We start from the raw sequence: 27,393 nt of genomic DNA, 5'->3' as shown, positions 1-27,393 counted from the left end.
CTTCATACTAGAATGCAAATGAGTGGAACCACATTGCTAGATACTGGCATATCCATCATTAAAGTATCACTCTTGATCACACAATAATCTCTATTGCATGAACTACAGCTAAGACCAGCAGAAATTTAGAAGACTCTTCTTTGCATCCTATTTATTTATAACATTGCAAACGTTACTATTTCTTCTCTACATGTTCCCTCCCAGGAATATTTCTTCCTGGTAATTGAATACAAAGGCTGACAGCCAGCAACAAGCAGACCAATGTTTCAGGAGGCTCTGGAATATACCTATGTATATAATATACAAATGTACACAGGTGGGCCTCAAAACCAGAAGATGGGAAGCACAAAGGAGTTGCTAGTTTGCCTGACTCACTATTTCTCTGCAGACAGCTTGAAAGTACTGTCTTTGTGAAGATGAGGAGTGTGAGGCTCTGAATTATATCCAAATAGAATTAACAGCAACCCCAATACAAAAAAAAGGTAAAAAAATTTATACCGCACCTCTTTGAGAAATGGGAATTTCTTCAGGGTACATCCAGATGTTAGATTCTGGTTCCAGCTTCTTATCTTTCTGCCACATTAACAGCTTTTGCAATTTTATATTACTCAAGAACAAAATTGTTCCACAAGGAACTTCTGCTTCATGATCTCCAAGACATGGCAGTACCACAAGCCTGACTTGCATTCAGATTTAGACAGACTGTTGAACTATAGAGGATGGATATTATAACACAAGCTTATAGGTCATGGCAACTTCTTGCTGATGTTGCTGTTATTTTAAAAGTTATTTTCATGCTGTCCTTGAAAGTTAAAAGCAGATCATACTAACAAAGAAGTTATTTTCCTGGAATCTTTAGGGCTGTGAAAATTGTGATTTGGGCCTTGACTTTTCTTATCTTGTCACTTTGTTCTCAGAGCAGAGACCTTGCCAACTTTGCTTCTTGGAGAATACTGAAGTAAAACAGCTGAAAATCAGAAACAGCCCATGATGAGCTTGTCATTTGAGTTCAACAGCAGGGGCCCCACACTTGGTAACCATTACCACTGCCTAATCTACTGCATGTTTTCTTAGTCAGTAGAGATTAGAGCAATGGTACTTCAGACATCTATTGGGAATAGAGCTAAAATGGAATCATGAAAATTATGTGTAAAAACAAGAATATATCATATAAACAATGTTACTTTGCTGAATGTTGGCCTAGTAAAAATGCTGCTTGTTGCTATGCTGGAGTCCTACCTTTGGGAATTGACTGCAGACTCTAACAACAAAACAAAGGGACTATGGGCTTTTGAGGCTTCTATAAATTTAGAAACTCATTGAGAACACTTGTCCACACAGGGGGAAGTTTTCTAAGTTACGTGCTTGGGATTAGGCTGTGTGATTGCCAACAATGTTAATGGGAGTTATTCTTGCCTCTGAAAATATCAGCCTAACTCTGTAATAAAGTAATTTCCTCCACTATTGGTTTAAGAGTTTTGTGCCAAATCTCTGACCTCAGTTACTTATTTGAAATCCAAGGTTGTATTTTGGATTGCGTTGTAATGAATCAGTGCCTGCAGGCAAGAGAAGCAATTACTCAATAAAATTCAGAGACTAAAAGTACATCTAGGACTAATATTGTCTGCTTCTAATACATATTTTTGTACCACTATACTCCACAAATAAACCACCAGTAGGGGACATTAAATGCATTATAAATAGAAAGCCTGTGAAATAACTTCATAGATTAAGAAAAGGAGTATCAGCTGAGAGAGCTGCCTGAAGAATGAATCCAATGACTTACCAAGGTTAGTTTCTGGCCCTTCTCCTTGGGGCAGGCAGAGCTGTTCGGTGCAATGTAAAAATGCCGAAATGTTCAGCGCAATGTACAGGAGACTAAAATTACAAACGTTAGCTTTGCATTCCAGAGTCCAGTATCTCTTGAGACATTGTGGCTTACCACTGCATTGCAGTGAACTAAGCACTGGCCCACCACAGCAATCCAAATGGGCTGTGGGAGGCTGATTCGCTGGTTTAGAAAATGTTCATTGAGATGCAATAGCTCTGACAGACCAGGAATAAAAGTTTTTGAGACCTAGGTAGGAGTGGGGATGTGCTTTATAGACAATAGCCTATAAAGCTAAATAGCATATAATGATAAATATTTATCATTATTTCAAATTGGGGTGACAACTTAAAACTGAACTACTCACACAGTATAGTGTAAAAAAAAAACATAGTACTAAAGATGAAGCAATATCCTTATACCAATTAGAAGTGAAGCTGGAAGACATTTTTCCTTCTTTGAAATAGTGAATCTGGTTTGAATATGTCTTACAAATTCATGTGAGCCGTGTGACAATGTTCTACTCTTTCTGGATTCCCAAAGATGCTGTGATAAGTGGAATTCTCCTTTCCAATGTAGAAAAGACAATACTCTAAACAACCCAGGCCATGTAAAATTGTGTTGCTTGAACAATTTTTCACAAAAAGCTAAGTCAGAAACTACTGTTTAATATTAAATTTATCTAAAAAGAAATTAATTTTACATAAGTTAACAAAATAAATCATTATCATGAGATTATAAGTTATTATAACATATTGATAGAAGTAGGTTTGTTTCTTTTTCTGCCTTTTTTATGTGTGACATTGGCATTTTTCAACAGAATAAACATGTCAATTGAAAATAATATGACTAGATTTAGTTTAGATGCTATAAGCCCTTTGGGTTTACAGAGTGCTGGGCATTTTGGCTTTGGTGTAGTAAAGCAAAGTATATGTAACTTTAAACACAAGAACAATCCAGCATTTACACTACACCGACATAATTTGCAATTAACTGGGGTTTCTAGTTGACTCCCATCAGTGGAAACTCACTCAGTGGGCCACCACACACATTAGTTTGGTTTTTTATACCTAAAGAGTCTGCTGAATCAGAGCTGCTTTGTTATTCCCTATATATTAGTATTTTTTTACAAAGAAGAAAGGGACTATGCCTGCGTCCCATCCCAACATGTAGTCAGAAGTACGATGACTAATGCAAATACTTGAGGAGTAGAGTGGTTTACACCTTGTCAAGCATTCACACCACACCATAACACATCTAGAATGTAAAGAAATTTCACAACCTTCTTCAGGTTGGCTTTGGGGTGAACTATACTAGCATAGGTGTCCTTTTTTATCAGAAGCAATAAAGCAGTTTGTTACTGCTGAAGTTTGGCAGATGCTGACAAAGGTCACTCAGGTGTTCATGCAAAGGTCAGGAAAAAAAAAAAAAAAAGCTTGAAAAGCACACTGTCTTAGTCACCACAACCAAAAAGTCCCAGTAAGAGCAACACAGCTATGGAAGGGAAGAGATGGACTTTTAGTCAATGCAGCACTTACACTACTGACACTACGTCCGTTGCCGTAGTGGATTATCACTATTTTTAAAGTGCTGCTTCACTTACATTAATTTTATGCAGCAGAGACATATTAAAAAAAAAAGTTCATTTTTCCCAGAAAAGTGATTTTCAGTCTTTCAGTTTGTGCTTTACATCTCTCTACTCTAACCTGGAAGATCAGATGAAGAAAAGCACTGTAACTCACACAAGGAGGCATTGATCCTACGCCAAATACAAGAAGTGGTTAAAGGTGTTGTGTGGGTTATAGGCCGAATAGGAGAAATCACTCTGGTGTTTACACTCACTGGGAATGGCAACAAGATCCTGTATTTATTATCCTGTTCAGCAAAATGTCAATTTGAGAAAATTAGGGAATTGACAAGAATTAGAATTTAGTAGCAAGTTAACAATACTAAATTTGTCTGCTGGGAAATTTGTCTTCTGTCAGTTTCCCAGCTAAAAACTGTGAAAATGCAAGATGACTAGATTGAGTGAAGAACCATCATCATTTCCAAAAGAGAATTTTGCCTTATATCTGCTGATGAAAGCCTAGATCTTTGGTCTTCAGTCTTTTTACAGTATGTTATTTATGGTGTTCTCTCATGTCAGTCCTTTTATCTCATCAGGTTTCACATGAATAATTCACTGAAACTCTGGCTATATGATTTGATTGCTCTTCTAGAATGTATGTTAAATTTAGTTATGCTGCACTTTTCTTAGTGAAGCCTTATTACTGAAACTCACAGTTTAGCAGGATACAATCCCCTCCTCCCACCTTCCAACTGTGGGTTTTGTTGTGGGTTATTTTTTTTTTAACAGAATGTCAACAGCACAGTGCTAGACAGATCCTACATTTATACTCTGAGGCTGTATTTTCATCTAGGTTTTCACTTCTCAGAAAGGTCTTGAGTGTCTTGAACTATGTTCTATTCAAGTGTATTTCTTGTAGGATGCCAGCTGCTTTCCTGGCACTAGCCATGAACGTCACTGCTAAATTATGCTCTCTAACACTGTCTCTGACATCTTGAATGCAATGTTTCTAACCCTGACCTCCCTTCTGAGTTGAAAGACATGTTGAGGTTTATTTCTGTTCTGGCCCATTCTTTCTCACTTGTATTGTGTTAGATAACTGAACTAATTGCTGTGACTTAAAAATGTCACAACTTTGCATGTAAGGGCTTGCTATCTTCCTCCCAGACAACTGACAACATGAATAATATTGTATCAGCAAGGTTTCAAAATAAGGATGATTTTGAAATATTCTTTCCAACTGTGCAACAAGAAGATTATTTGGAAGAGATGTTTTCTATTGTCTTCCTAATTAAAATTTTGTATTGACACATAAACCCTATATATCTCTTACCACAGAAATTACCAAGACTAAAAAATCTGAAAGTCATGGTCTGAAATGAGAGTGATCAACAAATCCTTTTTTACGTAGATACTGATTTAGTCAGGTGTCCTCACCTCTGCTTGACTGTTCTGCATACCCAAGTTCTCTATAGGCATAGCCCTGAACTTCCCTTTCTGATCTGAGTAATACTGGGACCAAGGCTTTTTACAACACTTTCAATGGGAGTGATGGGGAACAGCACAAAATCTGACACAGTAAGGAAGTGGACAGTTCATATTAATTGCATACATGTTTCAATATTTTATGAAGCTTCAGCATGAAGGTCTAGACTACAAAGAAACACATATCAAGAATACCACCTGCATCTAACATTCTTTGAAATTATTTAGTACCACTTTTGTTTATAATTCCAGTTTGAAATCAAGAACATCTACAACCCCAAGCATCAATGCCCTTCAATATCTAATTTCACAGTTTTCTTAACACATATCTCATGTTATTTATTATAGTCAGTGTCATCCCAACACCTTTGTCTGTTCTTGCAACATTTTAAATGGTTTAGCTGGCAAGCCATCAATCATAAATCATGAAACATATTTTAACTTCAACTAAGATCACTTTAGAAAGAAAACAAGTCTTCAATGGCCTAAATGTGTACATTACTCACATCTATAGGTGATAAATGCCTATTCTGGAGAAGAAAACTTGTTTTTTTTAGAGTTTTGGTATATATCTATAGAAAGAAACAAATTTTTTTATTTCTTTATGGCCTGGAGCAACAATATTATTAATATAACCAAGGCTTTTAATGTGAGGAAGCCTCAGCAGACATAAGTTTCAATGTTCAGAAATACATCCATTTAACACAAACTTTCTTTCTCCAGTTATATTTCAGTCACTAGGTAAATGGAGGAATGATATAATCTTAGGAATAACTGCACTTCCTCCTCTGGAGACATAAAGAATCTGGAATCATGGTTTTCATTTACACAGTCTATTTTAATGTTTCCCTTCCTGTAAGATATCTTATACAGACTAGTTCTTCAGTTGTTCTCTGACTAACTTCTGACACAATGCAAAAACAAAGATATTTTTAAAACATGAACGCGTATGTGAATTGGCCATGTGTTTTTGTGTTTTTCTCTACTTGGTGTTAAGAACAATACGACAACAATAACAAACTCACAATAGAAAATATTAAAAAACCCAAAAACATTCAGTTTTATAGTAAAACAAACAAGTATTTGGAAACTATAGCAGTCATTTCTACAATGCTATTTTAATTCAAAAGAAAATAGATAATTTTGTATATTCCATCAGGTCTATTGTACTAGCCACATTAAGCAGGTGATGCTCATTTCATTTTACAGGTAATTTATTACAACTGCAACACTAACTCCAAGGCAGTTCACAAAAAATAATTTACCTTAAGTAAACACCATTTGCCACTAATGATGGGGCAAAACAAACTTACAGAGCATTTATGAACAGTAACATCTCTCTCTTTCAGTACACATTTGGAAACCAATCTCTGTTGTTTGCAGATGAATTAAGCATGGCTTGAAAAATCATTAAAGCCATCTGCTTTGATGAGAAAAAAAACCTGCTGTGATCATTTTATTGCACTGACAGAGGCTAGGGGCCATTTTACAATATTTTTTTAGCATCATTTACCCTAAACTTGACATCCTGTCTAAAAAATGATCAGTATTATCATGCCATGCTTATTTAGAACTACATGTACAGAGAAAGCAGCTTATACAGGTAACTCAAGGTATTTGTTTTGCTGGTCTCCAACAGATGGATAAGCCTGTTTTTGAACCATTAAAATCTGTAGTTACAACAAATTAAATGTTTATGGGTTCTGTAGAAAGCTTAATCTCCCTCTTAAATGATACAAGCTAATAAGCATAAAAAAATCATCAGTGTTTCAGTTACAAATTAGTTCCCATGGTCCATTTAAACCTTATCCTTTTTTGGGTTTTTTGTGGGGTTTTTTTGAGTTGTTTTGGTTTGGTTTGGGGTTGGTTTTTTTGTTTGTTTGTTTGTTTTGGTTTTTTTTTCTTTTTCCCAAAAGTGCTCTGCAGTTATTCAAAGTACAATAAACCAGTAGATTAATATTGCTGACTTTTTTGCTCTCCAAATACATAACTTTTGAGACCAAATGCATCTCATTTAGCTAGAAATAACTTGTAATAACTTTCAGAATCTCAACAGTTCCCTTTTTAAAATACTATTTGAACTCCTATAATTTTATCAGATCTTCCTCTCAAGTAGCTTTCAGCAGTATTTTAGTAAATGGATTCCACTATGACTGACTCCCCTGAAATACTGTACAAGATGTACAGTTGCAGCAATCCTCTACCAATAACAACATTTTCCTACTCCCTATTTAGCTTTTGTACAAATAAATGTATGCACATATGGAAGTTGTTAGCAAAATTTGTGGCAGTAAAGCCTCCTAACATTAAATGAGTCATATTATGGCACTTTTTTCAATTCTACAGAAGGGTGGTGAATGGACCACCTAGAAATGTCACTTATTGCATCAACATCCTAAACAGGATGGGCCACATGTGACCTGAGCTAGGAACCAAGGAGACATGTGAGGAAGTAGTTGCTGCCTAGAACCACAGAACGTATTCATAGGTACTAACAGTATTCCCTTTTCCTGTAACTACTGTGCTCATACAAATCTTTTGGCACATAACAGACTCTCTAGTCCTGGGACCAGTCTAGAAGGAACAGGCCCTGGGTAATCCTGTCTGTGCACTCATCACAACTACAAGTCCTTAGGGAAGTAGATAATCAACACAGCACAAAGCAGCAATGGGACTGATGGGTTTCAGTGTCTGATGGTCATAACTTCCTCGATCCAGTCTAGAACCTTATCTGCTTTTTCATGACCAGATCACATCCTCCTGCAGTAGGTGAGTACTTCTGTGTACAATCTGACTCAAGGCCAGATTGTTCAGGAGGAACTTAATATGGAGTCCTCATTCAAATACATCTGCCTCTTTTCATTTATGACTCTCCAGTTCTCTTCTCTCCATTCTAAGTCTTTTCTAGATATTCCCCCTAAACTCTATCCTTCTCCAACAACGCTAATTCTTCATGTGGCTCAAGTCACACAATGATCCTTTCCTTGTTTTCTTTACTTTCCCTCCACTTCATGTCCTTTTCACTTTGCTTCTGACTTTGTAATGCCTAGAGAAGTACACACATTTTTCTATTCACCCCTTCATTGCCAATCCTCCACCTTTCCCTTGTGGTTATATATGTACCTGTGGATGTCAGCAACCACACTCCAAAAATCAGTCAACAGTTTAATAAAACCTATTGAGTTTTCAGTACTTCCTGAATGAACTTAGGTGTTCTTCTCTCAACCTCCCTGTTGCCATTTCTGAAAAAGATTAATCTTTGCAGCAGGTTGCATGAACAATTCTTTATTCTTAACAATAATATTTGGGGATGTTAAATCAATGTAATTACTCCCATTTTGAGGACAGAGATCTTGAACACAAAAAAAAAAAAAATGAAGATGGTGGCCATCCTTGTAAAGTAGATCAGGTAAAGATCTGAATCAACAGACAGATCTCTAGACACATAGCGCTGAGGTTTGGTCATTGTCTCTAGTGCAGGTGACAAATATTTGACAACAAATTTTAAGCATACTTTCCTATGATAAACATTAAAGAAAAGTCACCCACCTGAAATCTCCCATACCAAGGTGAAAACATATAATCTAGAAATTAATTCCACTATTAGGTATGAAAACATACTTCATCTTTGAGAACATTGTGCAACAGAGTTAAATTGACAAGGAACACTGAAAACTCATCATACATGCCCATGTTTCTAGGTTAAGATTGGAGCCCGTGGGCTCATTCATTTCTCATCTTTTCACAGGTGGTTAACCTGTAATTATCATCACTCTACCTCCCTTGTCTGAGAAATATATCTGCTGATACAGACAGGGATCTTTGCAAGGTCCTAAAAGCAGAATGCAGATGTATCTCTCATGGTACAGAGGGACTAGAAAGAAATATCCAGGAATTTCTTTGACTATGTAGAGGATCACATGAAATCTTTGATGACTGCATAAGAAAATATTTGACATCTATCTCATACACGCAACAGCAGCTGTTAAAGTCTATGCAGTATCAACTATACAATCACAAGTCATTACCTTTCATTATCTATTCCATGCTAATTCTAAGAATAAAGCATCATATTAGCATAAGAATATTATGTCAGTTAGTCAACATTGTTTAAAAGGCAGACTTAGAAGTTAAACAGTGATATTTTTAAAACAGTACAATGAATATTGTATGAAATAGTCACACAGCAGAGAGCTGAGTGAGATAATGCATTTACAGTATTTTTCTGTCTCTAATAAATGATATTTACAAGCATCTGTGACCAGGTTTCTATGCTTTTTGAATGACAGAATTGTGCAGATGAACATCTTAATATGCCTTTTAAGATCCATTATTTTAATTAGGTAAAGTGCCTTGGATCTCATTGTTTTTATCCCGAAATGTTCTCACATAGTACTTTTCTTTTTAAAACTTCTTAGGTTGTGTCACAGACACAAACATACACAAAAAATAAACAAACAAAAAACCAAACAAAAAACCAAAAACAGTCTCTCAAAATTAATTCTAAGGAAGAATGTTCTTCTGCAGGGTTTGCATGGGAAAAACCCTATCATGTCAAGACTCTTCTACTGTTCATCTAGTCTCTTTCTAATTAATTGATCCTTCCATTCCCCCAAAAAAGCTGCTGAAGAAAAGATGAAAGCTACACTATAATTGAAGACCTACTACCATATTATATTAAAAATTAAGATTCATGGTTTTGAAGGAGATAGCAGCTGTTCCCTGTGTACAAGATGTAAAATATATAATATACAACATACAGCATAGAAATAATTTTACATGTAAATTAGTAAATCTTATCATTTCCTTCATCTTCAAACAATTAGTTAATGTATTGTCTTTTTTTATTCTGTTATACTGAAGAATATAAATACTCTCTTACAGTCAGAGCCAACTTTTCCCAGCTGGTTAAGAGTTCAAGGAGCACTGCCAATACTTGCTGATTCACAAAGTCATGTTACTCATTCTCTCTTTGTCTGTCTTCCACATTTTCTCTACTCTTTTCCCTATTTTTTCTGATCAGTATTGTACAAAGTATGCAATGTTTTCTTTGCATATTTGTTCCACAAAAAAAAGTGTTGATGGTTCTGATAATAACCAGAGTATGATTTATCTTGAAATATTTCATATTTGTGTTTCATTAAAATGAAACACATTTTTTTCTGTCCACTCTCACATCTATGTTCTAGACAAATGAGCTGCTAAAAGAAGGTTTTCTTCACTTATTTTGAATACAAGCTATCTTTATTTCCTAAGAACCATCCAACATTTTCCATCATCTCATTTATTTGCTCTTTACTTTTCCTAACACTTGAGTGTTTGTGCTTTCTTTGTCCAAATATGCAGGTAGTGTTGTGACAAATTGCAGCTACAAACTAAAAAAGGTCAGAAGCTACAACTCTAGGTTCCACAGTGAAGCTCAGTATTTGTAAAGTACATTACATCACTGCTATTTTTAGTGCAGCAGCAGTAAAAAACAGATTTCAGACCCCACTTTACAAAATACTGCATGAATATACAGTAAAGTATTTATTCAGAAATCTATTAATTCTGATCAACCTACTATAGGTGTTGGTGGAAATAGTACTATTAATTTTACTTACCTCCATGTTGATTTGGTCTTTATCTGTAATTTGCATTCTAATTGTTGCAACTCACATACAATCTCCTGAAAATTCAGAAGACTTTGGTAAACACTAAAACAAAACAAAACCAAAGCAGCACAGAATATTTTCACTGATTTTAGGAACTATTTTAAGCATGTGCATTGTCAGTGCTGCTTCTAAAAGCCAAACCAGAAAGCGAAGAAAGCACTACCTGTTGGCTTTCTGGCAAAACCTCAGTTTCTCTTCAATATCCATAGTAACAGACATGAAGAAAGAAGATGAGAATTACGCACGTGGGAGGAATGAAAGAAGCGAATGTGACGTCTGGAGTAGAATCTCAGATACAGAGCTCAGTACTTCATGGCATGCCCCATGAGGACATTCAGAGAATTCACATAAGTGTTTTGGTTGAAGAAGACCTCTAACATTGTGAAGTTTAACTGCTAACCCCACACTGCCAAGTCCCCCACTAACATGTCCCCAAGTGCCATATTCACTTGTGTTTCTAAGCACCTGCAGCAGTCAAGCAATTCCAGAAGTCACTATTGGCTCAGCAAGGGTCATCACCTACTGTGGTCAGGAGAAACCACAAATTAACCACTTGCTGTTTGGAGCATCTTCAACCACCAGTGCCTCAGCTCTGCTAGAACAGATGTTACACTGCATCGCAGCAGAGATGGCATCACACTGGACATGGATTTATAGAGGATTTCCTCATCTTATGGAAAAGCTCAATAGATGAGAATAAACTTTTCTGACACACCTGTTGAAAGTTACTACAATTATCACATTATTGAAAAGATGATTTTTTAAATCTACACATGTGTAGATGTACACATATACCCATGTGCGGTCCATTTCTGGTTTCAGTTCTGTTAGATTCTCCATGAGTTTTCCAAATGGAGAAGTACAATTGTACTGATAGCAGCATCAAGGATCTATGATAAAGCTTTAGTAATATTATAGTCATTTGACCTAGCCTGTGACACAAAAAAAACTAGGCACAATAATCATACACTCTTTTCTGTGCTTTTTCTGTCCAAATTTTAAAAAGTTATCTAGCTGGTAATTTCTTTGCTGTGAATTTTTACCTCAGGAAATTATAGAGGCATTACATTTCTTAGTGAAGTAACAAAAGAAAAAACTCTAGGAACAATTTTCTATTCAATGACTCAAATGATTGCAATTAACAGCTTTCACATTTTCATGAGTTTAAGAAAGAATTTGACCTTCTTAACAAAGAATCAGAAACTGAGTACTCTTTCTCTTAATCGCTCTCTGAAGCTGAGCTAATTTAATTCCTGGATGATGCTGATTTCTTTGCTATAGCAGAAATTTGACCTTATAGCTTATAAAAATTGGTTTTCGGTATAAGTGCATTGGAGATGTTTTTATACTGTATTAATTGATGCTTATTGCAAGCTGGATGGCTGATCATTTAAAGCTGTGGTGTCAGGCATGCCTTGCTTGTGGGTCTTTGCGATGACAGCAAGTACAAAGACTATTAAAATCTCTTTGTGAAAACACACAAAAATCAATCCTCTTCCAGAAGGAGGTGCCCTCCAGCACAATCAATACAAACTGGTACAACAATATCTTATGGTGCTTGTCAGCTGCTTTAAACCTTTTTGCTCAGCAGAGCTCACAAAGTGCTGCTGCGTTTCATCTCTGCTGGATTGTGCCAAATGAAGATGTATTTCTAAATGAGTTGCAGGGCCAAATGCTGCTATCAGTTACCCCTGTGCAGATGGCTTTAAATTCAGCAAGGTTGTACAAGACTGATCTCAACTTAGATTTCATCTACTAGAGTTAAAGAAGATTAATTTGTTTACTGCCTTGAGACTTTTCTTTCCTCTACTTTAGTTATATCACTGGTTCTTGATAGAAATTTTTGCTCTACATTTTGATTCTTGCATGCTTGAGAGGCCAGAACACAAAAGGAATCTCAGTCATGACAATCTACAGGTTCTTTCACCTTTCTTCTATTATTAATCAGTTGTATTAGCTCTAATTACAAGGCAACTGGTGGAAATTAACATCTTCAAGATCTGTATGCCTTGATCAGGTCCACATCAACAAATTGCTTTAACTTTGCTTTGTCTCATTGGGGTTGTTGTGCATTTGTCACACCCCTAACACATGGCTGTGAAAATCCTAGGATTTCTGCAATGACTTTCTGGCAGTCAAATACTTTCCCCAGATCACTACAAACCCAGGGCCTGGTAAGTGGAACTATCTGGTTCCTACTGCCTATCACCTAGTTCAATCAGTTTTATCTTCTGATACATATCCCTTGAAAATAAGCACCACAAAAACCAGAGTGATAAAGAGCTCTAGCTTAACATAATGTTGCTAAATGTTAGACACAGTAAAATACTCCACCAGCCCAGGACAACATATTTGCACACACATTCAATACAAAAAAGCTTGTGCAGTGAAAAATTCAACAGTATTTTCTGTTCTTGTGCTGTATTTCTTTATGTAATGAGACATCAAACACCACGACTAAAACCAAATCTCATAAAATCTTGTCCAAACAAGCCCAGGGAAATCAAAATCCCTTTTATGGAAATTAACATTATGTGAGAAGAACAGAAAACTCAACCAAATAGGCAGCTGCAAGACACTGTGAATTAGTACATTAGTCTTTCAGCCTTGGGAGAACAGAGTTTAAGTTCTGGCATTAGGCACAAAAGCAAACAATTTTTGAGACCTCATATGAGTCATGCTCATGAAGTACTTTTGATAGCTCATGTTCAAAGAAAGGTCACTGTGATTTGGATGGATGGCAGAATAGATCTTTAGCCCTGTTATTATTAGCTACTTAGTTAATTTATTAAACGTAACAGTGAAAAACAAAGAACCATCCTCCCTGATGAATAAAGAATATGGAGATGAGACAGATCCTGGTTTGTGAGTCAGGGAATGGTGGTAAAAATGTTAGTTTTTCACTATTGCTCCATCATTCCTTTGAAAATACAAAACAACTTGGGCATAGATGGAATTGGAAGAGGATAGAAAAACCTCCTAGTAAGTCCAGAGTGTAGTTGATATACAAGCATTTTGATTGGTCTTTTCTCATATTGAGATTACAAGACCTCCAAAATCTCCAACTTTTTTCCATACTTTTCAGTTGAGTGGAACTGCCATCATGGGTCCTGGTTAGCAGGAGATGTGTGTGCAGACAGCACCCCTGCAGAAATCAGGGATTGGCCCTTGTTTTTTGAAGCTGCTGGGGTCCATCCGTGCTGGCCACATTATAAAAATCACCTCCTAAGGGCACCAGAGCAGGCAATTCCCAAATGTCAGAAGCCAAGCAGACAAGTCAAAAGGCTGGCTTGGCTGAACAGGGATCTTCGTTTGGAAACAGGGCAAAAAAGGAATGTGTATGTGCAGTGGAGACAAGGTCAAGTGACATAGTAATAATAGAGAGATGCTGCTTTCTACTCTAGGGAGAAAATTCATGTGGCCAAAGCTCAGCTGGAGTTCAAGCTAGCCAGAGGACAAGAAAAATTATTTTCAAATATATTGATGGCAATAGGCAATGCAAAAATAACATCATCCCATTACAGGATGATGGTCACCTCAAAAATAGGAACAGGACAAGGCAGACATGTGTAATGCTTTCTCTGTGTTTGAAATTTTTCTTTCCATGTTTCAGCAAATAAGTTTCATTTAATCTGCATAATATCCTTCTACAGATGTACAGTGGTCTTATTTTAGTGAGCAATGCTAGAATAGTTAATACTCTAAGACAAAATATTGCAGATACTTCCCCTTTGTAATGTTTTTCTGCCACAGTAGTCCTGGTAAGATATGTCAATGTGTCTGAATATGTTGTTATGTCTGCCTTAGTTTCCTGAAAATGGGAATTCCACAATGAAGGAGTATGAAACACAGAAGAACCTAAGCAAATGGAAATACATACAACAAAAAGAAAAAAGTATTTTTCTCATCTGAAGAGGTGAAAAAGCAGATTGCAGTGTTCTGGTGCTGACAGAGATACAGAACAAAAATAAGTAGTAGTCTGTTATTGCTAAAAAACAGAATAAGAAAAACTCTTCAATTTGCATGAAGAAGATAGAAAACAACTGGATGCTACAGCCCAGTTCTTTACGTTTTCATCTTCATTTGCATTTGTGCTGATTGGTTTGACCTTGCTCAACTCACACTCTCCATACAAGAATAAATGTATAAAGAAGGGGCAGAGGCAGAATGAATCAGTCTTCTCATAGCAGGCATATACAAAAAAATCCAGTAAGGCATATAAGATTACCTTCATCCATATGAAAATAAGGTGGAGTAGGGTTCAGCCCTATTGAATTCAATAGACTTCTGAGTTCTTGTTTTAACTAAACTGTACAAAAAAATTCATAGAATACTGGAAATGCTGGGAGAACTTACCAAACCATTGACTGGAGCTCTACTGCCAGAAAATGTTGACAAAAACTGGTGCTTCTGATCGTGTTTGGCCTTTCAACTCTGTTCCTTCACAGTTCAGAGTTTTACCTGTGCAGAGAATGTTCATGCATTCAGGAAAGCATACATCACTTACAGGTGGGGGCAGAGGGACCTAAATTCTGTAGACCTCAAGGCAGACTCAGAGAAAACATATGAACTGTGTACTTAAAACATTGTGACTAAATATTCTTTTTAACTTATTTTGACAGAGCTGATTAAATTTCAATCCTAAACTCTCTGATACCAGCTGTAATTATTATACTTAACCTTCAACTCACTGATTATTATTCATTTTCTTGAAGCCTTGTAAAGACATTCTGTTTTACAGGTCTCAGTGGAAGGTGAACATTTTTTCTATTGTTATGTAGAAACTTGCAAAAAATAAATGGATTGTCTTATGCCAGTAATGGGAATCAGTCAAATGTTATTCCTTTCAGAACTGCTCAGTCTCTTTCTAATTTCCACAGTTATTTTGAAACTGGACACAGAAAAACCAAAAAGTTTTCTATTTTTAAACTTTGAATATATATCAGTAAAGTCCTTCCTATAGCATTTTCTTACAGATCTGACTATATTTCAAGGCCTGAGTATATTTTAAATCCTCCTTGATCCACTTCCTTATCTTTTCTTCCCATTTCACCAAAAATAGGCCTGTGTGCTTCATTTCCAGGGCAATTAGACTGGCTACTGTCATAGACTTTTATTAGAAGATTTTATGTACTGGTAAGAATTTAGTGCAGCTTTTTTGTCTTAATTCTAACAGACCAGAATACCTTATGGGGATCACACTAAGTTTTATCTTACAGCTTCAGGATGGCAGAATCATTAATGACATTCCTTAATAGAAGCACTTATATATTAATAATGTATACATTAATTACATGGCTATTATATAAAGTGCCTATAGAGTCTATGTACATGAATAGTATCCATGTAGTAAATCACAAAGCTATATGTCAACTGTAATTATCCATTCATTTTTAACTTCCTTTTTCGTGCTCCATTGGGCAAACTCATATTCCAGCAATCTAGAAAAGCTAGCCCTCCTTTCTTTTATTTTCTGATAAAGTTTTCCTTCTTTTCTCACAAAATCTGAAGTTTAGGCAAAATAGGAAACACCAATTACTAGCTTATAGACATCTGAAATAATCAACAACTTTTGTTGAAAGAAGCAGTTTGAATATGTGTGCGAGCACATAAATATTAACTAACGCATCTCTGCTACTTCTCTAAGATGCTCTATTTTGACCTCACTTTCAAAATTCTTTGTCAGGACTTAAGACTTTCCATTGCAGTTATTAACTTTATAAGCAGAAAAATTAAGAAACCTGCACCATTATTTAAGATTTTCTAAACAGTTGAAGAATAGCTTTCTCTTTCTCCTTCCTTTTTGTTCTCTTCTTTTTTTTAGCATATGAGGTTCAGAGTAAAAAATTGCTTGGGATTGTTGCTATAAAAGCTTTCTTTATTTGGGCAGGGGGAAAGCTGTAAAATGTACTTCTGTCTCCAGAAACAAACAGCATGGAAGTAACAAGCAGCTTGGGCACAGTAATACAACTCCTTCATATCCATGTCAATAAAACTCCTATACCCCATTGTTCTATGATTATTCTATAATTATGACATAGCAACAGCTGTATTCAGTAGAGTAGGTTAGAGGCTTTGACGTTAAATCTGAATTTTACCTTTCAACAACAATAAAGGAAAAGAGTAGAAATCTTGATAGCTACTGAATTTTAAAGTGGAAGCTTATTTTTCCTTCAAAAGCAGGGTCATGAGAAAAGGAAGTACCCTATATCTATCTAAATATTTAAAACCTGAGGTACTGGAGAGGCTTGGTTTTCTTGGTGTCCTTTTTTGTTATGCATATAGGCTCTTCCAAGGGCATTTTCTTTAACAGTAATGTTACCGTCCATTAATTGATTAATTTTTTTTTTTATCTTACAAATATAGAGGCTCATTTTCTTACAGGGTGATGTTTTCTTTAGCACATCCTGTTGAAATCTCCAGATTTTTTATAAGCAAATTTGAGACATTTCATGTAGTGCAAAAATTCATTGGCTTGAGTTACTTACATGTCCTAGGTGTGCAGACCAACAGAAGCTGAACTCATCTGCTATCCCAGAATCAAAGGTCTCTTAACAAGCCATTCTAAGCTAATTTTTGTTTCTCATGAATTACAATTAACAGCTTGTAGTTGTCAATTTGCACCAAGACTGAAAGTTTTAATCTTTTTTCCTTATGATTAAAAAGGAGTTTTATGATTCTTTCCTTGCTCTTCTCTACTGCATACAGCTACAACAGCCTGCCCTCCTAATGTATGGAGCTACTGTCTGTCCCATTTAGGCCTTGTATGAGAATTCAGCTCACACTAGCAATGATATTTTAGACTGATACCATTTTGGGACAATGAGTCAGCAGGTCACACTTCTCTGGCTAAATACTCTTATATAAATTTTCAGAAATACTGACTTCCCTTTATAGTTTATGCACATGGTCACCCCCAAGTAACACAAATCAGCCAAATAAAACTGCCTTTAGTCTTCCAAAAATATTACTAACTGAAGACATCACATACACAGTATTTCCAGAGTGTTTTGCATTATTTTACATGAGAGATTTTGGTCTCTTGTTTTCTGTGTTTGTCATAAGGATCCCATCAAAATCGAAACCTTCTTGTCTGCTTTCAGAGAGTCAGATGCACTGCTCTGTTGATAAAATTTATATGAATGCATGAAGTCACCTAAGGTTTTAAGGAAGAGACCAAGTCTGATGAAATTACAATACGTACTGCTTAATGTTGTCTGTTGAGGCTGGAACTTAGAGCATTATGGAATATGGAATTGATAAATTTAGAGGCAATATGAGACTTCAAAGACATTTATAAGTGTGTTTCTCCTTACTTTTGGGGGTTATAAATTCTTAGCCCTGCTTCAACCCTTCATGAAAAGTGAAGTGAAAAGTTAGGTGTTAGTGGTAGGGATATAAAATGAGTATTACTCACTAATTGGTCAAATTTTATTCTTGATTTTTTTTTTCATTTCTTCTTTGTTGGAAGACATACAGTTCCCAGCTAAACATAAATGCAGCAATATTTCTCTCTTCCCTTTAAAAATAACTCCAACCCCAATGTCAGCAGCATTGTAATCATGCATAGGCCTTTGCAATTTAGTGTAAAAAATCCAAACTATTTTAAGTTAGTTGTGTTACCTCCTTTTCAGTTCAGTTAGAGGACAAAAACAAAATGCCATACACAGAACTGCCTTGTAGCAATAGAAATTTGTGCCTTCATTTCAAATACTCATGTCCAGGTATGTCCAAGTCATCTGTAGCCAAAGGTATATTCCTTTGCTGGTCTAGCCTTTCTGGCTAAATCTGCAATAAACCTGATTTTTGCTAATATAGAGAATGGCTGGAAGCTTGGTGCAGACCTTAAGATTTGTAAATGGTCACACTGGTCTTTGTGACATGCTGGGCAGGCAGCCTGACCCTACAGAGCCCAGGTACCTTTGTAGAGACTAATGCTGAGCCACTGGGAGCAGAGACTCCAGCACACAGAGTCTGCCAGCATTGGTCAGAAAAGTTACAAGGATTAGAGGTGTGTATAGAGCTCATTCAGAGAGCTTTATACAAAAATGGAATAACTTGTCTACATCAGTAGAATTCAGAAGGCATGTACTTTTGTTTAATTTCATGTTTTATTGTTGGCCTCATGGTATGCCCCAGGTCTTGATCATTTGTGTATCTTTCTGAATAATGCAACAAGTAATAAAGTCCTGTGTGTATACTATGCTAGACAGGCATACACATTACCAAACACAGGCTATAGTCTCTGTTAACATACAGCTACATAGCTGACTTCAAGGAAACCAAGCTCAGTTATACCAACCCTCAATCTGCCCCATTATTCTGAAAGGTATTCTTTCTTCTTTTGTGTTTGTGGATTTTTTTGGTTTTGTTTTTTTTTTTTAGTATAGTGGGATGAAAAATACATTACATTTGCAGCCCCAAACACTCTGCATATTCCAGTATCTTTAACAACTACCAACTGTACAGATTATTTTACTAAATAATCAACGATCACTCCAAAGTCAGAACTGATATTCCTGTCCTTGAGGATATGCTACCAGGGCCAGACACATCCCCAGTGCAGCTCTGAGCCTAACACATTTGGCCCACTGACCACAAAGTGCACTGCCTCCAATTACCTTTTCTCTCTTGCTCTTATCTCAGTGTACTGACTCTGCACTTATCTTAGTCCCTTCCTTTTATCTAAAACACTGCAATCTTCCAAGTCCCTTAATGCAGCTTATGGTTTGACTCCTGTTGTTCTCATCTAATATTATCATCCCTTTCTGTGTTTTACTTTCTCTCTTCCTTTTCCTGAAGCACTCCCACAAGCACCAGGGTCTTAAAAAATCACTGCTGTTTACAGAGTTTATTACTTTCCATAATTTCTTATGATTCTCCTGCAGCATGTCATTCAAATAATTATCTTTGTGATTTACTGTATCGGTCATATAACCTCCTTCTTCCTGTACTAATCAACTCTGGAATAGCCACTTGGTAGAGCCAGATTGCCCCTGACAGACTTTTTCCCATCTCTGTGCTTCCTCACTCAAGCGTGCTGGGATCATGCTCCCTCTGGTCTTCTACATACACATGGAGTTCCTCGCCAGGTCTTCCAGGGCAGACTCACCTTGGCTGGCCAGGAATCAGCCTAAACTGAATATTTCAGCAATGTCTCAAGCTCTGAGGAGCTGGTGCCTCTGCAAAAAATCTCTCTGTCTCTATTGAGGTGCTATAGCCATATGCCACTGCCCATGCAAGATTTTGCCTGAAAGCCACCATAGAAAGAAAGCCCTTTGCAGTACATCTAAAATACTCAACATTCTGTACCTGAGGTTCTACCAAGTGCCACTGTACTGATGAGATTGTTCACTAAAATACCATGGGTGAGTGAAGAATTGGCTTAAACTATCCTCAGATAGATCAGCTGGGTCCTCACTGAAGGAAGGGAAAAAGAAAATGGTGAAATCTCCTCAAGCCTTTCCTTTTTTGGGCAGCAGCAAGGAAATACCATAGCCTCTATTGTAAATTACACAGCAAAAAAAGCTATTTTGGACACCAATTCTCTACCTGGTTACTTGGAAAGTAACTGTGGAAAGTAATACACATAGACATTCCTTCTGACACAAAGCCAGTCGCAGATACTCAAAAACTACCAAACCACCTCACCCCCCAAATCCAGCCAGTGGCTGTAATTTTCCTCTCTACCACACAACTAAAAAGCATTTATATGGGCATATGTGCCCACAGAGCTTTGTAAGAGCAAAGACAAAGACAGAGTTATAGCTTACCAGATCCAAAAGCTTGATTGTAACCCTGCCTCAGGGTTACCTTCCTGTAACTCATTTAAAAGCTCATTTAAAACGAACAAAATTTCAAGGTACACTGGGTATTTTTTGAGGTCAGCCCAATGAAACTAAGTAATAAGGACAATACAGCAGTATTGAAGACATGAAATATTGCTAGAGTAAATACTACTATAGCTTTGGAGAGCCTGATGTATGGTTTATTTCTTGTTATTTACCCTTTCTTTTGATGATGTGCATTGTGGCATTTTCACAAAAAAAAAAAAGTTATTTGGGAAAATGTCAAGATACTTCATAGACATTTTCAGACTATTACATAAGAAGATGGCACAGATATTTCCTTCCCACAGAAATTAAACTGGTTCGGGGAGGAAACCAGTATTTCAACCTCCTGAAGACTTAAGTTAACTTTACCTACCTACACAATCATGAAAGCTGGGGTAACAGATCTGGGTAACCCCAGAGTTTTAAAATGCTACTGCCCCTAGCTATCCATCCTGCTGCTCTCCAAGATATTACTGCTCTTGTAGCATTAAAAACAAAAGACAGTGCCCTCTTGTCCCCTCTCCTGTAAGAGCACAGGGAGGGGAGGGCTCAGTGCTATATTGCAGATACTCTAGTTCTCAGCCTGGTATCTTAGCAAAATGCAGTGGACTTTGAACTGGGGTTTCCATGCAGAGGCACCTGCTCTCACCTGCTACCTCCTTTCCAAGCAGAGTAGCCTTCGATATGAAACCAAACCAAAGTATCAGAAAAAAAAAACCAAAAACCAAACCAAACCAAACCAAACAAAAAAAACCACAAAACACCCCAAAAACTCAAACACACAACTGAAAAGCCCTCAGATAAGCAGAGAGCTGAGAAATTAATTTCTGAGGCTCATATTACTAGATCCCAGGCTCTTATGTTAGTGGAATATTCTAAAATGATGATTCTGAGAGCATAACATACCATATTAAGACTCCCAAAAATTTTTTTGAAAAATACTATTTTGTCCTTAAGTCCTTAGTACTATTAATGTGACCACTGAATAGGGCTGTTTATGGGTGCTATTACCTGTAATACATGAACTGAAGCTAATGCTCTTCAGAGGAGAAAGTCAGTAGAGCCATTAACAACTCAAAGATTTTCTCATAATACCTATTGTACACATTGATCTGTTTCCTGCTATTAAAAACCAACCAAACAAAAAAACCACAAAGAAGGCAAAAATATTTCATAGATGATATTGTCCTGTGAAAATGGACTTGAAGCCCAACCCAGTCAGATGTCAAGGGCAATAAAAGTCTAAGCTTTAATCCCTGGGGAATAGTCCCATGTAGCAGACAATTCCAAAGATGCAAAGATTCTGAGCAAAGGGTTCTTTGCAGGGAATTTCTAGAGAAAAGCTTTTATGTATCCCAGTTTCCCCTGGTAACCTCATCAGGCCATGGTCAGGACAACAAGCAGATTTGGTCTGAGAAGAAGATGAAATTTCCTTTTTCAGTGAATGTAATGTTAAGGTTGTTAATGTAAGAAAAACTGGAGTAACCTTGGAGAGAAAAGGGCAGACTCTTTGCCATGCAAGTTGTATCCCTAAAGAAAAAGAAATTATCCTAAACTTGTTAACTCTCTCAAATGGATTCTGAGGGAATCTGCCAAGTCCTACACTAACTTCACCTGTGTTCAGCTATTGGTGCAGGTGGATCTGTGATGGCACATGAAAGCTGAGCCTCTTCAGGTGTTCCATGGTGCTGGGTCTTTCCAGCGATGCCTCCCAACTTTGCTTCACAGCAGCTCTACCCTGTCTGCCCCAATGCTCTGCCCTGCTCAGAGACAGACAAGCACATTCTATCACAGCTCCTTCTAGAAACAGGTGAAAGCTGCATATTCCCTCCACTTGTGGTACAGCTTGAAAACAAAACCAAAATACCCCCAAAGCAACCAAATGAAAACCCAGCCCCCCTACCCCAGCCCAAATATCCCACATTCAAATCCAGGAGGGTACTAAAATGCCCTCTGAAGATGTGTAAGTGTTCTTAGTAGGAATCAATCACAAAATATACATAGACCATCCTCCTCCCTTTTGTCAGCCAAATACATTGCTTTGGTAATCTAACTCTTGGTTAGAACTCATATATATATACACATTAATTGTACATACTCCACCTTTTTTTTCACTGTTTTTTTTTTTCATTTTTCTTTTTCTTTTTTTTTCTTTTCTGTTTTTTTTACACTTTGAAGCAAGCCATTCTAGACACTGGGGACAGATCATCCTCTCCTCTTCCAAAAGAATAACCTTTCTGCAGAGGCCTCTCCAATTCAAGTGGTTAGGAATCCAATACACAACAATCTTGCAGAAATCAGCTGCCAGATTTATTATTCTACCTGAAAACCCCCAAACAAAACGAAACAAAAAAACCCTCCAACCCCAAACAAAAAAGTGGAATAAAAATAGACTTTAAATAACTCTTAGGTACATTTTAGAAAGGGTTAATAAGTTCAGTGAAAGACCTTTTTGTCTTCTGCTGAGAGATCATGTAATGTTGGTCTGACTGCTTGTTTTGTTCAGTGAGTCACTACCGTATACAGATATATATATATTTTTCTTCTTAAATATTACACATTCAATGCAGTTTTTAAATCTTTTTTTTTCCTTTTTTTTGTCCAACCCCTTTCCCAAATACCCACATCCTGCCACAGTCAAGAGGCGCTCTGTGCTGAATTAAAGAACCAAAACCAATCCAAGACTTTTCATCAAAGCATGTTTCATTTGAACCTTATTTCAGTGGAAACCACATTTGTTTTTAAACAATATTACTCAACATTTTCCCTTTCCTTTTTGCTAGTCTTGCAATTTTAGACTTCTTTTTCTCAGTTGATCACCAAGTTTTTAAGTGCCATTGAGACCTATGGATGACAGAATTAGGTGGCATACTAAGGCATGTATCATAAAACATGTTGTCTCATGGATATCTGTGTATAAATACTTGCCCAAATGCTTTTTATGCACCTGTGGTTTCTAGTGACCACTACTTCTTTACTTTTGATTAAATGTGTATTAAAATATTCATAACTTAAGTAGTGTCTTAACTGACAAAGGATGGAAGATTAACCCATCACCTAGGACTATCTCTGAAATCCATCCATTACGATGGAAGTTATTCTTGTCTTTTTATGGTTATGTATTTATTTTTCTCCCACTTCTTGACAATCTAGGAAAATGAAAAACTTCATATAACAACTATTTAAATTTCACAGGAAAATGTAGACCTTCATATAACAACTATTTAAATTTCACTGGGCAAAAAATGAAATCCAATTTTTAGCTCCTTCTCCACCCCTTCAACTTATGAATTATTGTATTTCGAAAAAGGTGCTCATAAATATTTTAAAACTTTTGGGGGTTTGCTGCCTTTTGTTTTTGTTTTACATACAGAATAGTACGTGTGGTTTGTGTTCAAGGTAACCCCTCTCAAAAATAAAACCATTTGAAAAAATAACAAAACGACCAAAAAAACCCCTCAAAATTTAAATTGTCTTCCGAGCATATCCGATCACATTTACATTTAGTGTCCAAAACAAGTTGATTGGTAACACCAGTGCCAGCACTACAATGTCATACAGCAACTTCATGGTATTCTTTGACAGTTCATCTCTGTTCCACCAAAAATTACAAAAGGTTCTGCAGAGCTTTCCTTAGCAAGCTGAAGCTTACTAGTCATTTGTGGATGCGCATAAAAGCTGCTTATAGCACAGCTATGGCGTAAGCTATTTTCTAAGCAATAAATGGTTCAAGTCATCTATTTTGTCCTGAAATGCTACCTGTAGTTACAGCATTGCTTATAAATGGTCATAGTAAATTCAGCATCAAAGAGAATATTACAGAAAAAGACAGCAGCAGAAGCATTAGCATTATCTAGTATTTATATATGTTATCAACATAACACAGCAGTAAAAGGTTTAAATGCATATTAATGGGTACCGTGTCTAAAAATTACTAAAGTACCTATTTAGTGTATTGGATATTTTTCTCAAGGAGTGCTTGCTGTGTCTAAACAGCATAATTAGATATGTGACTTAGTACAGTTAATTCCTATTGATTAAATAACTTATTTATGTACCAAAGGAAATGGAAGGATACAAAATGTTTTCTCCCTCCTGATCATGCTCCTGTATTTAATGCTGACATGATCATCAGAAAGCCTACTCCATGTAATTACTACCATCAAATGGATCTTGAAAAATCAACACCATAGCATGGGCCATATATGTATAGCAATGTGGCACCAGATACAGCATGCAGCTTGCAGTCTGAAGTCAGGGATTTCTCTGCTTGGTCACTGTACTTATGGCCAGTCTGTCATTAAATAGGATTTTTTTTTTTTTTTTTAAGTCATACACAAAAAAAAAAAAAAGAAAAAAGAAAAAAAAAGAAAAAAAGAAAAAAAGAAACATAAAAAGAAATTAAAAAAAAAAAAGGAAAAAAAAATTAGGAAAACTACCTAGTTGTTCACAGAGGCAAGGTACAAGGTCTGCCACTGGAAACTTCTAAATTAAATGCTGTGGTGTATGCTTTGCTTCTCTTTTATTACTGCAGAAAGACAATTAGGAATGGCAAGAAATAAATGCCCTAGGCATGCTGTGCTGATATCATCATCAAAAGTGGTTATTTTGCACAATGAGAATTAACTGTACTATGGATACCCAGAGAAAATGTACAATATCTTATGCTGATATGAAACAAAACAGACATGATATAGCTTTTTTTTGTACTTAAAACCTGTATGTTCCCTTCCCAAACTTAAGTAAAAAGCAAACCCACCCTTTTCCTCCTTTTACACAGAATAACGTTTAGGTTCCAACCCTCCCCTTTCAAATAAAGTGCGCTGTCCATGGCAGACCATAGGAGTAATGCAACAGGAAAAGCCCCTTTTAGTGTACTATTTAAAAAACAAACTGAAGTCGATTCAGCTTTCCTCTGGGTCTTGGGGAAGAGGAGAAGCTTAAGGGAGGGGGAAACACCCCTTCAGTGTCACTGTTGTTAATAGACATAGCCTTCGTTATAGGGGTGGGTGTTGCAGCAGCCTCCGTCCTGCATGTAGACCATGCTCTCATCAAAGTGGGACAGAGGCACAGTGTCCTCCTCATTGATGTGGCGCTCCATGTCAGTCTTCAGTAAGGGGCGCTGGTTGTCGGGAAAAGCCATGGAGAAAAGCGCTTCAGGGTCACAAACAAACTTGTAGACGTATCTTTCTCCAGCCACCTTAGGATAACAGAGGGGGGAAAAAAGTACAACGTAAGGCCTCATGTTTTGCATCTCCAAGTTCAACAGTCTTGTAAGAACTCGCCTTTCTAACACAATTAATAACATGACAGCAGAACTGGTAAGATAACAACCTAGCAAAGACAAGTGGGACCTGCCAAAGCAGACCATGCAGAATGCTCTTGGTTTTGCCACTCATGACATCCTGTTGGAAGATTAGCTAAGTATTCTGCATCTAAACATTTGTTTGCGATCGTTTCCTATACTTAACCACAAATGGAACTGCTCTTATTGGAAAATGTAAACAAATTGTCACTACAGTGGCAAAATAAAATTACACACTCCATGTGCAAAGTGGAAAAAAGAATCACATTGCAGAGCAGAGATCTGGATTTCACTTTACACAGATTGATTCATGCTTACGTATAAAAGCACTTTAGTTATAGTGCCTGCTGACTGTACAGGGACAGCGTAAGCAAATACGTAGGCTAATATGTACTTAGCAATTGCTCATGCAAAGCTGGGACATTTGGATTTGCTTATGGAGGGGCAATTTGTCCAAAGATACTAAGGTTTCCCCTTAATCAGAAACAGCCTTAAATGTCTATGCTTCAATTTCCTAAAAGCTAGAGAATGATAAAAACAACACAAAATTGCTGTATTATTATAAGCAACAAACAGAAGTCAGTATAGTGTCTTCTCAAGTACCTTATTTAAAAAATTGTGCTTAAAAATATGCATTAGATTGTATGCTCACAATGTATTAAATGATTTTAAAATAAAATCATATTGTCTGCTTCTTGCAACTCTAGCTACCATAGCAATGAAGCAAGTTAGTGAAGAAGGAAAAAGTGCTGCAAACTTAACAACTCTCTTCTAATGGGTGCAAAATAGTTTCAAGCACTTCCTTAAACTTTCAGCTTATTTATTCTACAAATAGAATTTGGTAGAGACTGTATCTGCAGCAGAATTTTAAAAATCAAATTAATGTCACCAGCCTTGATATACTAGAGGTTGCTAGCAGATTATGCAAAAGCCTGCAAAATCAGGCTTTTGCACAACCTGCTATCATTGTTGATTTAAAAAAAGGAGGGAAAATATGCACGCATCTACAACCTGCATTAGTTTTTAGCATAGATGGACTGGCCAGATAGAGTGATCCCAGGACAAACCTGAAACATTGCTGTCAGAAAAATAAGCATACAAGCTAGCTTTCAAAACATGTGTTAAACACATTCTTGTAGATAATAAAGTAGTAGTTTAGGATGTAGTAAGCTAGTTGTCCGAAGTACTTGTAAGGTTTCCACATTAAATGGATGTGTGGGTTGGGGCAGCATTATCAGCCTTCTGGTATTTCTATCCCGACCTTTTCAACTTGCTTCACTCTGCTACATTTTTTTTGCCTCTGCTGCCTTTGGAGTGTGCTGGCAGCACAGATGCCTGTGCTGCTGAGCTGTAACCTGCAACAAAGAACTCCTCTGCCTGAAGCAACAGTCAGCAAAACCAAGCAATTCTGCTTCTCCCTGATCAGACCCAGTCTCCAATCCACTTTACAAAGACTCTACGCACACAAAAATGGATGAGGTGCTGAGCTACTGAAGAACTGTAAGCCAATACTAGCCCAGATTGTTGTCCCAGTTGACTACTAGTAGTGAAAAAGGAGTGCACTACAACAATCCCATAACCTAAGAAAGAGAACTTTTCAGACTTCACAAAACCTACCAGAAATGTTGCCCAGTAACTTGAGCTGAAAGCGCTGTTTCCATTCATGGAATTGTCATATAACAAGTTTAAACATGTTCATCATCACTGGTCACAAGACCAAT

At 36.7% G+C, this 27,393-nt stretch overlaps 1 protein-coding gene and 1 long non-coding RNA gene across 9 annotated transcripts in view; one reads left to right on the top strand and one right to left on the bottom strand.

The window, feature by feature from the left end:
* Positions 1–27,393, top strand: part of LOC144247308 (uncharacterized) — a 297,702-nt gene that overhangs the window by 146,330 nt on the left and 123,979 nt on the right. The window lies entirely within an intron of this gene.
* Positions 22,656–27,393, bottom strand: part of ETV1 (ETS variant transcription factor 1) — a 67,282-nt gene continuing 62,544 nt past the window's right edge. For all 8 annotated transcript variants that reach the window (XM_077787705.1, XM_077787719.1, XM_077787700.1 and 5 more), the window contains one exon: positions 22,656–25,567. In XM_077787705.1, coding sequence (XP_077643831.1) covers positions 25,346–25,567 — 222 coding nt within the window. In that variant the 3' untranslated portion in view covers positions 22,656–25,345. The remainder of the gene's footprint in view (positions 25,568–27,393) is intronic.

Source organism: Lonchura striata, chromosome 1 (assembly GCF_046129695.1).
Source record: "Lonchura striata isolate bLonStr1 chromosome 1, bLonStr1.mat, whole genome shotgun sequence".
In the NCBI taxonomy this organism is placed as follows: domain Eukaryota; kingdom Metazoa; phylum Chordata; class Aves; order Passeriformes; family Estrildidae; genus Lonchura; species Lonchura striata.
The sequence above is the reverse complement of the archived record's forward strand: the minus strand, read 5'-3'. Positions and strand labels throughout refer to the sequence as shown.